This window comes from Aspergillus stella-maris (genome assembly GCF_047715825.1).
Source record: "Aspergillus stella-maris strain CBS 113639 unplaced genomic scaffold BDV14scaffold_97, whole genome shotgun sequence".
Classification (NCBI taxonomy): domain Eukaryota; kingdom Fungi; phylum Ascomycota; class Eurotiomycetes; order Eurotiales; family Aspergillaceae; genus Aspergillus; species Aspergillus stella-maris.
Genome location: NW_027396891.1, coordinates 91,985 through 102,873, shown reverse-complemented (window position 1 = coordinate 102,873; position 10,889 = coordinate 91,985). Strand labels below are relative to the sequence as shown.

Here is a 10,889-nt window from a genome sequence, read left to right as displayed (position 1 = left end):
ATCCATCACTTCCCACACTTCCTTATCATCACGTGAGACCGCGTATCATGCAGCACTGTATTGATTAACCATCAATTGCCCGCTTTTTATTGGGTACTGTAAGTGAATTACCGTGGGGCCTCTTCATTGATGGCTTGATATCGGCGGATAAGACCTGTGACGACAGCCCCTCATTTACTTGGAATTATTTCTCTCCCGCTGAACACCCCTCTTTTTCACTCTTCGCCTCGTTTACTTCTCTCTTTTCTCCGACTCTACCTTCATAGCGTCTAGCTCGCAATGTCTGCAGAAGTCCCCAGAAACTTCAGGCTCCTGGAGGAGCTTGAGAAAGGCGAGAAGGGATTGGGAGCAGGTAAGCCTGCGACACAGCCGAATGTCCATGTAGATCACTAAGCTGACATTCTTTGTTCACCTCACAGAGGCCTGCTCTTACGGTCTTGCTGATGGCGAGGACACGATGATGACCAACTGGAATGGAACCGTTCTCGGTCCCCCTCACGTATGTTGTGCCTCATATTCATTGGGGATCAAGTGTGCTAATACCGGTATGCCAAATCTATAGAGCGTCCACGAGAACAGAATTTACAGTCTCAACATTCACTGCGGTCCTGAATACCCTGATCGTCCTCCCACTCTCCAGTTCACCTCGCGCGTCAACATTCCATGCGTTGATCCACAGTCAGGGAAGGTTTGTTATCCCAATAGCCAAAGGGAATAATCAACGACGGCTAAAGCGATGATATCAGGTCGACCCCGCCAAATTGCCATGCTTGGCCCAGTGGAGGCGAAACTATACCATGGAGACTGTCTTGATTGAATTAAGAAGGTGGGTTAGCCGAACCACTCTCATCGGTTATAATACTCACGAAGTTAGGTACATGGCCCTGCCACAACATAAGAAGCTTCCTCAGCCTCCTGAGGGCTCGACTTTCTAACTTTTGCATCTTGAATGAATCACGAGCTGAAAACGGAGTACTTGGTCGGTGTTTGCGTCCGGTTCCTTAGCTTCTACTCCTTCACACGTTAGAACATGTTTCTCTATGCATGGCGGCAGATAACGTCGCAGCCTAGCTCTACTAAACTAGCTGTCTTCAATGAATCCTCCAAACGACACAAGATACTGTGCTTCTGCATTTTTTGTACCCTCAAATCTGTAGGCGCTTGTCTCGGGCAAATTGTAGTCAAGGGTCGACGGGAACTATGACGGATAATGGTAGGAGTGAAAGCCTCAAATCAACCACAAAACTAGAGCCATATTATACATAGTCTGAGCAAATTGACCCTACTCAGATAGCCTTATGGTAGGCGTTGCTTCTTTAGAAACCGCTGTTGTATAGGTATGGCACGTGACTGCATAGCGATTGTCGTTCCTGAAATTCCCCGACATCCGCAGCACAACCCCGAATATGCGGAGGAGAAAATGCATCGCGTGGTCATCCCTAAGTACTCATCTGCACACCGGTTTGCGTGTAGGTCTCATAGACTTCTGACTTGCCCACTATTAGTATGCTTACATATAACTATGATCAGGCTTGACACTCTACCGGGCACTCCTTCGACGATGTAACGACCTCCGGCAGACCGCGCCGCAACTCGTGTCGGCCCAATCGCATATCAAAACACGGTTTCGCAAGTACAAGAGGCTTGAAAGTCCCTCGCAAACTGCAAATGCGCTCAAGGCTGGATACGAAGTATGAAGCAAACACCCTACCTCTCAAGTCCGATCGCTAAACTCGGCAGGCTCTCGACCTTCTACACTCAGCCTCCCAAGGCAATGCAAAAGACACCAGTCTTATATTATCTATTCTTGACGAAGCTCAGTCGGTCAAGCAACGCAAAAGAGAAGCCCAGGAAATGTTGACCGCAGCACGACCGGTGAAACAACCGTCATTGAAGCAAGTTAAGGCAGAGAAGAACCGGCAGATTCAGCGAGAGACGGACCGACGGCATCCGGAGGCAACGCCCATATTGGCGCGCCCAAGACCTGTTGTGAGCGGTCGCCGTCGGGTCCCTGTTCTTGTCAATGCGTCTGGCATTCCATTCTTGCGTACCAAAAAGCCGCAGCCAAAGAACCTCAGCAGGTTCATCAGACGCAAGATGGAAAGGCGGCAAAAAGTCCTCGATCGCCAGCAAAGACTAGAATCAGAGGTGCTCTTCGGTGGCGATGAAGACCAGTGGGATCTACTCACAACTGGGGGAGAAAAAGCAACCTGGGCTGGCCCGGTCGAGGACGCAATTTATGATGTCAAACGCTTGGTCACATCCGAAAACGAGAGAAGAAGGGTGCTTTCTGAGAAAATGTGGGAAATTGTTCTTGCGGAGCGCAAGTTGGCTGAAGAAGAGGAGGAACAGAGACGCGCAAAAACCTGATTTGCTGTCGCATAGCATATTCAAGACATGTCACGCCCCAAACTGCCTCCGCTGGTCCTCGGAAAGCCATACTACAGCCTTCGGATAAATCCACCGGCCACTTCTTTCTGCAACTGGCCGTCATGAGCTATGCTGCCTCTGCACTAGCCATCATCACCCGCAGCGTCAGCTCACACCAAAGAGCATGCTGGGAGGTCATCTTCTAGGTCCTGGGTCCTCGGTCAATGTAGTGCCCCATTCAGCTCGGACTATGCAGTTACTGTCGGGCCAGAATCTCCCAATTCGCCGCTCATCTAGTGATATCTTAGACTTGATCCAGCACAGTGTCGCTCGACCCTGGCTTCTAGTGTGGTTTCATAATCACATTAGCCCGATTCGCCAGGACAATGTTTTATAGCTTATGTTGGACAAAGATACACTAGGCTGCAATCTTCATCTTCTCCACTGCAGCAGGCATAGCATCCTCATCCTCCTCATCAAAGTCTGCCTTTCCAGCCAGACCTCGTTCCCACAGTTGCTTTCCCGTAAGCTTCTTCTCCTCCTTCGCAAGCCCCTTCTTAGTCCCCTTCTTGTCTTCTGCCTCCTTCTCCTCCTTCCTTCTCCTTTCCTCTTCCTCCATCTCCTTCTTAAAGTTGTTCAGCCACTCCAAGAACGTCTCCCGATTGACCGTAGTCCCTTGGAACTTCCTATTCTCTTCCTCTTCTGCCTGTGCGGCCTCCATCTCCATGACTGCATGCACAGCATTGACGCGCTCCGCCATAAGCAGCTCAGCACTTTCCTTCAGCGCACTAACGAGCGTAAATACCATCGCCATCCCCATGTTCTCTTCGATCGTCGGCTGGAGTGCCTCAAGCAGCCGCTCGCGGTCTTCGGAGATATCTAGCCGGGGGTGTTTGGGTGCGTTGGGAGGCGCGCTAAGCTCAAGGTCCGGTGCTACATCGGGGTACTCTTCGGGGTAGGAGACTTGGAGGAGGAGGATTGGGGGTTCGGCGTCGGCAGACTGCTCGTCGTTCTCCGGAGGGTCGAGCGTGATTGATATCCGGTACGATAGGTCCGAGATATCTAAGAACTTGGTAAGTAAAGATTAATTCGTGCAGATCAGTAAGATCACACCTGTGATTTCTTCTGGGAAGATGGAGTCGAGCACCTCGCGCTCTTCTGTCTGGTCTTCGCGACCCATTTAGGTGGTGTTGGTGGTTGAGGAGGGGTTGTAAAGTTTGTTCGGAGGGCAGCAAATATCTTGCTATTGCAGCATTTACAAGTTGGGGGGTTATAGAAGAGTAGCGAGAGCTTCTTCAGCGGCAGGAAGAGCGTTCAGAATATTTCGACGTAGAATTTGACCATTAAGGGCGTTCGACTCAATTCTCATGTCTCGTTCAAATCGTTGATGGTCCCTCATGCAAACCGAGCAAACAGATAAGAAAAGCGACCAAAATTATTTCACCCGCATTGGGAAAATATCTACATCAGTCTTCATACTCTTACAGTCTTCCAAGTCAAATTTCGAAATATATACCCGATCCTCCACTAGAGTCCCTCGCATACCCTATCCAAGTACATAATACCCCGGAGAAAAAGCGCAGCGTACGTTTTCTGCGCCAACCATACCTACCTACCATGGGGAAGCCCAGACCTCACAAGAAGAAAGCCTCGAAGACAAAGTCCCGCGAGAAGTCCGTTCTGAGTGCCGGCGGCTCGATATCGAAACGCAATATGAACGAAGACCCCGCCAAGCTGCTCGAGCAGGCGACAACCCTTTTACAGACAGGTCAAGCCGATGCTGCGCTCGAACAAGCACAGCAGGCGCTCCAGAGTGCACCCGCCAATTCACCCGCGCAGCTCTCGAGTCTGAATGCCGTCGCGGAGATCTACGTTGAGCTGGGCGAGATTGAGCTTGCGAAGCAACATTTCTTGAAGGCGGTTGAGCTCGATCCGAATGGCGCTATCCCCGAGTCAGAGGGTGGGGGTGCGGAGAAATTCCTGTGGCTCGCTCAATTGAGTGAGCTTGGTGGAAAGGATAGTGTTCAGTGGTTTGAGAAGGGTGTTGTAGCTTTGCGGAATGTAATTCAACAGTTGGAGACGCAGGAAGGGCCTGCGGAGGTGTTGGAGCGGGAAGAGAAGAAGGGGAAGATGGCCAATGCTCTCTGCGGTGTCGCGGAGATCTACATGACAGACCTTTCGTGAGTCACCTTAGTTCTCCAAACTACTTTTTGCTCAAGCTGACTGTCACTAGGTGGGAAAAAGATGCGGAGAGCCGTTGCGAGGCCCTTATTACAGAAGCCCTACTTGTTCAACCTCAATCCCCAGAAGTACTACAGACGCTGGCGTCGATTCGCATTTCGCAACTACGAGAAGACGATGCGCAGGCAGCGCTCTCGCGGAGTCTGGAGTTGTGGAAGGATTTGCCGCCAGAGGACCCCAATGTTCCTGATTTCCCAACCAGAATCAGTCTTTCCCGTCTCTTGATGGAGGTTTCGATGCTACTCGAGGCCCTTGAGGTTTTGGAGCGCCTTATCCTCGAGGACGACCAGAGTGTGGAGGCCTGGTACCTCGGAGGTTGGTGTCTCAATCTTCTCGCTGAGAAGGGTGAAGCCCCCAAGGATCCTGAAGAGGCGGGCTCGACTGAGGGCCCGGAGTCCAAGAGACAGGCGTCGCTTGTCGCTAGTAGAGAATGGCTCAAGCAGAGTCTGACGCTGTATGATCACATCCAGTATGAGGACGACCGGCTGAAAGCACATGCTCTCGAGCTAGTCGAGACTATGAACAAGGAGTTGGGAGAAGATATGGACGACGAGAGCAACGCGGAGGACGGCGAAGGAGGTGAAGAGGAATGGGAGGGTATTGACTCAGATAGCGACCATGAGATGGCCGACTCATAATGATGTACATAGAACGAATATCCCCATGATGATACCAATGCAAATAGAAAAAGTTATGCTCTTCACGCTCATGTGCATGCTCGAGAAGACCGAGATCCGCCGACCTTGTCGCTATCAGCTGAAGATAAGACGCCTTATCAGCCTCGGAGCGGGTCAACCCGTTCCGATCACGCGTCCGTACAATGGTGCAGAGCCAATCGTCCCTTAACGGCGTGGCAAAAAGCTCAATGTGAGTGGTTCAGTCGGCATATACAGAGGCTGCTGAAGGTTTCTCATTCCCCTCTCCAGGATGGACCTTGTTTCAGCGCCCCGTGGGGAAAGCCCGCCGTTGAAGACTCCGCTGGTGGAGGTCGAAGCCGCGGAGGTCGCCCCGTCTGAGAACGCAGTGGCGGTGGAGGAAAAGGGCTCGTTGAGCCAATCTGAGTACGAGACGGACAGCGAGGGATCGAATGATGAGTGGGAGACCGAGTCTCTTTACGAGGATGCCATTCAAATGATCCGTGATGAGCAGCTCCGTGACGGCTGTAAGGAAACTCTATGCCCTAGTTCTTGTCCGAAATGTAGCGCGCTGACAGTGTCTTCTTTCTTCTTAGCAATTCCCGATGCCTGTACCCTCGATGAGGCTGTTGAGTTTCGGAAAAGACTGCATGAGGTCGGCAAAGCGCAGTTTGTGGAGGAGACAATTGCTCGTGACACGGTGACTGCAAAGAAGCTTTGTACTGCATTCGGAGTACTGCCTCCTGCGTTCCTGGATGGTGCGCCGGACGAGGCCTATCATCCTCTGCTAGCCATTGCTATCTCTCGGGAGTTCACCAGGCGTCAGAAACTGCCCCAGTACAACTCGGTTGATGATGCGGCGAAGTTGCTCAAGGAGTCGAAGAATATCATTGTTCTAACTGGTGCGGGTGTGAGTATCACGGTCATGGTTGACTTTCACAGATACTGACGGTATCTAGATCTCTACAAGTCTTGGAATCCCTGATTTCAGATCGAAGGACACCGGACTCTATTCGCAGTTAGAGCATCTAGGTCTCAGTGACCCTCAGGAAGTCTTCGATATTCAAATCTTCCGCGAGGATCCAGGTATCTTCTATTCCATTGCAAAGGATATCCTCCCTACGGAAAAGAAGTTCTCGCCAACCCATGGATTTATTCGTCTCCTCCAGGATAAGGGCAAGCTTCTCGCCAACTACACCCAGAACATTGACAACATCGAAGCCAACGCCGGTGTGCTGCCGGAGAACATTGTGCAGTGTCACGGCTCGTTCGCCAAGGCCACATGCGTCAAGTGTCAATACAAAGTCGCTGGAGACGAGATCTATGACGAGATCAAGAAGGGGGTTGTTCCCGAGTGCGCTCAATGCCGTAAGCAGATTGCGGAAGATTCGCTGAAGCCTCAAGGACAGAAGCGGAAGCGCAACAGCAAAGGCATTCACCGAGACAGGAGTAAACATGGAGAGGACTCATCTGATGATGATGATTATGAGATACCCACACCAGGCGTTATGAAGGTTTGTAGACAATAACCAGCCATACGCCATCTGCTAACACCATTTTCCCCAGCCGGACATTACGTTCTTTGGCGAAGATCTTCCCGATGAGTTTGGGCACCGCCTCCTCCACCATGATCGTGACAAAGTTGACCTCGTCATTGTCATTGGAACTTCGTTGAAGGTTGCGCCCGTCGCAGAGGTTCCAGGTGTTCTGCCACCTAACATACCTCAAATTTACATCTCTCGCACGGTAGGTACTTCCTCGCCAGTGCCACCTCTTATCACTAACAACCTGGGATAGCCCGTCACGCATACAAATTTCGACATCGATTTGCTGGGCGATTGCGACGTAGTGGTGTCCGAGCTTTGCCGTCGGGCCGGGTGGGAGTTAAAGCACGACATGATACCCCCCAACGAAAAAGTCGACATTGCCCCTGTCTTCGGATATGGTTCACGACATGTGTTCAAGCGAGCATAGCGGTGGAGTTTACGGTCAGATGGTTATTGAGGGATGGCGTCATTTTATATGTATGGTGGGTTGTCGGAAGGTTACTGTTTCCTGTGGTTGTTTTTGTTTATTCTGTTTACTTTCATTTTTCATCGAGATTCCCATGCCTGGATGGCAATCATGTTGCTGAGACTCAGCTCTAATAGAGGGCATTTGTTTGTATTTTATAGAACGATCATGACCTGCTTGAACATAACAGATTATCTACGAGAATGAGACTGAACCATGAGTATCTTTATACATCAATATACTAAATTTGGTATTTTCTATATGGTGGCCAGTCACCCCTCCACCTTCCGTTTCGTTCTTTGGGAAAAAATCTTGATACCACATTCAACCCTCTCAACACGTCGCCACAGCCTCAGCCAGCACCTGCTGAGACCGTTTACACCTTTAATCCGGTTATTCAATCTTGCGAAAAGATTTTCACCAATACATTCTGCAGAAAACCCTAAGAGCGGCGAAGAATGGAATACATCATCCGCTTCGCCCAAACCCACGAGACCTTCCGACAACCGGAGCTCCAGGCACTCGCAAGTCTACACAAAATAGACTTGGAGGTCATCTCATACGATGAAATAGTGAGTATTCTTGTCCCCTGATTTTTCCGCAATCCTTGAGAGCGTTGCATCTTGCAATTTTCATGGTCAACGCGGGGTAACAAAAGTACCCCGCCAAACGGGGAAAAAAAAAAGTGTATGTAGGGCATCACTAACAACGTCCAGTCCCCCTATTGTGTTATACGGCTTCCCAATGAAGAAGCCGCTCGAACAATCATCTCCCGCAGCATTCTAGCAAGGGATATCTTCGAGCTCTGGGGTCACGGCACCACATATGAAGACCTCCATGCCGACGTCCGCAGGCGGGCAGGGCACCTGTTTGAGCGGTACAAGCACACTCCGTTCAAGTTTACGGTGGAAACATTCGCCGCGAAGCGTGAACAGAATCAAAAGACCGAGATCATTCAGTCGTTTGGGTACGTGGGGTTTGAAGGCCCTATCAATCTGAAGAATCCCGTTGAAGACTTCTGGGTGATGGAGCAATTCTATGATACTACGCACAATCCGGATGCTGTGCAGAAGACGGAATCAAAACCTCAGGCAGCCTGGGTTCGAGGGCCAGACCCAGCGAATGTCTATTTGGGTCGCTGGATTGCAGAAGGCAGTCGCGAGGTCATTCAAAAGTACGACTTGAAAAAGCGAAAGTATATCAGCACCACATCCATGGATGCTGAGTTGAGCCTGGTGACTGCCAATATGGCTTGTGCTGCACCTGGGAAATTGTTTTATGACCCGTTTGTTGGAACAGGTAGTTTCTGTGTTGCAGCGGCTCATTTCGGCGCTCTCACGTTTGGCTCTGATATTGATGGGCGCAGCTTCCGGGGGAAGGAAATGGACAAGTGGAAGACTACAGGCGTACAATACAACTTCCAACAGTACGGGCTCAGCAACAACTTCGGCGACATGTTCACCTCCGACTTGACGAATACACCTCTATTGAACCGGCAATTCCTAGACGGCATCGTCTGCGATCCACCATATGGAGTCCGCGAAGGTCTCCGGGTTCTGGGGTCGCGGAACCCCAATGGTAATAAGGAAGTCTTTATCGACGGTGTTTCTGCTCATCTGCATGTTTTATTCCCCTTATTTTTTGACCCTCAACTAATCGTTCTCTAGCCGGCCGGGTTTCATCGCCCCTAAGAAGCCATACGGCTTCGAGGCCATGATGAACGACATCCTTGCCTTTGCTGCGCGGACTCTCGTCACAGGCGGTCGTCTATGCATGTGGATGCCAACGGCCAACGATGACGAGGTCGAATTTCTAGTTCCCATGCAGGAGAACCTAGAAGTCCTCAGTGTCTCTACGCAGGACTTTGGCAACTGTAGGCACCATTGATCTTGCTGAATACCCATTCATATTAGATCCGGCTAATTCGTTGCCCATCTAGGGGCACGGCGACTGATCACATACCAAAGACTGCCTGAGGGTGTCTTGTCCGATATGTCACAAGCGCGCCAGAAGGGTGATGCTGCGGGCGTATCCGCTGATGATCTAAACGCTTTCCGAAGAATAGTACGTTCCTTCCTTGTCTTTCTGTGTCTCTTTTGAAGCATATACTAACTCATACAGTATTTCACAACGACTCCGAAGAAAAAAAGACACCCACCGCCGACTGCACAATAACCGCCTCTACCCTTGAACATCTACCTGACTGAGTGTATCCGAACATAAAATAGCATGCCCCTCCGAGTCTTAAAACGGCCAAAATAAATTAAAATCATAGCATATCATGTAATCAAACTCGATTATAATCTATAACCTCCCCTTCTCCCCACCACCACCAAACTCCGCCTCCAAATCAATCCCCTCCACCTCCTTCACCCTAACAACTTCCCTCGCAACACCCTCCCTCAAAGCGGCAACCAAATTCTCCGCCTCATCATCATCAAGGTCCTCCCTCGACCCCCTCCCAAACATAATAAAACTCATCTTTGCCCCCGTCGACGCAACCCCCAGCGGCGGACGCGGCACAATATGGAAGTGCACATGGGGAACGACCTGGGCGGCGCCGGCGCCTACAACGAGTATCAATATACTGTCATAGAAAAACGGGTAACTAAATAGGGTATGCAGTACCGTTATTCTGAACAATATTCCAATGCCAACTCTCATCCGTAAGAGTAGAATCTCTATCTGAATCTGAGTTTGGGTCGGGCTCCGTCGTACTCTCCTTGAATACAGTGCGCATTATTGCGCGCGAGAGGATGGGGAGCCATGTTCCAAGCTGTATCACAGTCAATTTCAAAGTTCTCTAATGAGTACGTCTACCTAGATGCTTAGCCAAACAGAGTACACTACTCACCTCTCGACTAATCCTCACCCCCACCTCGCCGAGCTTCTCATGGTGCTGTCTCGGGACAACGAGGACATGGCCCTGTGTCAGTGGCATGATGTCCAGGAATGCAAGGACATGATGCGTTGACAGGATCAGGAAGGCGTGGCCTTCTTCGCCGGCACTGAGTGCTGTTGTTGGTGTAGGTGTAGGTGAGGCGGTCTTGGCGGACTCGGCATGGTGGCTCGAATCTGTTGTTGGGAGGTAATATGTTGGAGGGACTGGCAGATGCGCGGCTGCAATCTTACAGAAGGGGCATGAGGGAGGCATTCTCTTGGGATCTAGTGGTGTGGTTGCTGATCTGAGGATATAGAATGGAGAGTTTGAAGAGGGAAGTTGATGGGTTGGGGCAGCCTCGGTTGTTGCCACGCCTCCGCGCGAAATATATTTCGAGGTTGACACGCGCAGTCAGTGAAAGAAACCACTGTCACCAGCAAGACCTTGCTTAATTTTGAATATGGCTGGAATCTGGCTTAACAGGATTGAATTGGTACCGCTGAACTTGGGAGAATATAATTAAGCAAAGGTGAAACATCCCGAGCACACCCAAGAAGTGTATAGAGAAGTGAACGAAAAAGCAAGCTCGCAAAATAAATAAACCAGAGCGCCAGACACCCCCGTGAGTCCGAAGAATGCCAATGTCCGCAATGAAACAGGTTGCCGTCGTAAACATATGCAAGAGCTACCCTAAACCCATCACAAACAAAATGCCAACATATCAAACACCAACTCCGAGCCCATGGCTA

General features: G+C 50.5%; 5 protein-coding genes across 5 annotated transcripts; 3 read left to right on the top strand and 2 right to left on the bottom strand.

The window, feature by feature from the left end:
- Positions 1-1,126, top strand: BDV14DRAFT_184317 (E2 ubiquitin-conjugating protein MMS2). The gene is made up of 5 exons (XM_073770490.1): positions 1-352; positions 420-499; positions 563-688; positions 747-826; positions 875-1,126. The coding sequence occupies exons 1-5, from the start codon at positions 280-282 to the stop codon at positions 933-935; spliced, it is 420 nt and encodes a 139-aa protein (XP_073622631.1). The 5' UTR covers positions 1-279; the 3' UTR covers positions 936-1,126.
- Positions 1,127-1,406: 280 nt separating this feature from the next.
- BDV14DRAFT_160269 (LYR motif-containing protein) lies at positions 1,407-2,570 on the top strand. The gene is made up of 3 exons (XM_073766749.1): positions 1,407-1,469; positions 1,531-1,691; positions 1,741-2,570. Exons 1-3 carry the CDS (start codon positions 1,421-1,423, stop codon positions 2,368-2,370), a joined length of 840 nt encoding a protein of 279 aa, XP_073622630.1. The 5' UTR covers positions 1,407-1,420; the 3' UTR covers positions 2,371-2,570.
- Positions 2,571-2,788: 218 nt separating this feature from the next.
- BDV14DRAFT_205492 (RWD domain-containing protein) lies at positions 2,789-3,550 on the bottom strand (the record flags this gene model as incomplete). The annotated part of the gene is made up of 2 exons (XM_073774741.1): positions 2,789-3,432; positions 3,484-3,550. 2 exons carry the CDS (start codon positions 3,548-3,550, stop codon positions 2,789-2,791), a joined length of 711 nt encoding a protein of 236 aa, XP_073622629.1.
- A 437-nt stretch (positions 3,551-3,987) lies between these two features.
- Positions 3,988-9,434, top strand: BDV14DRAFT_193615 (uncharacterized protein; the record flags this gene model as incomplete). The annotated part of the gene is made up of 12 exons (XM_073771806.1): positions 3,988-4,416; positions 4,590-5,208; positions 5,391-5,478; positions 5,538-5,773; positions 5,843-6,156; positions 6,206-6,760; positions 6,813-6,992; positions 7,709-7,831; positions 7,976-8,820; positions 8,927-9,132; positions 9,199-9,323; positions 9,381-9,434. The coding sequence occupies 12 exons, from the start codon at positions 3,988-3,990 to the stop codon at positions 9,432-9,434; spliced, it is 3,774 nt and encodes a 1,257-aa protein (XP_073622628.1).
- Positions 9,435-9,563: 129 nt separating this feature from the next.
- Positions 9,564-10,456, bottom strand: BDV14DRAFT_212244 (HIT-like domain-containing protein; the record flags this gene model as incomplete). The annotated part of the gene is made up of 3 exons (XM_073776271.1): positions 10,114-10,456; positions 9,888-10,035; positions 9,564-9,826 (listed from the first exon to the last, which is right to left on the bottom strand). Exons 1-3 carry the CDS (start codon positions 10,411-10,413, stop codon positions 9,564-9,566), a joined length of 711 nt encoding a protein of 236 aa, XP_073622627.1. The 5' UTR covers positions 10,414-10,456.
- Between the last annotated feature and the right edge of the window lie 433 nt (positions 10,457-10,889).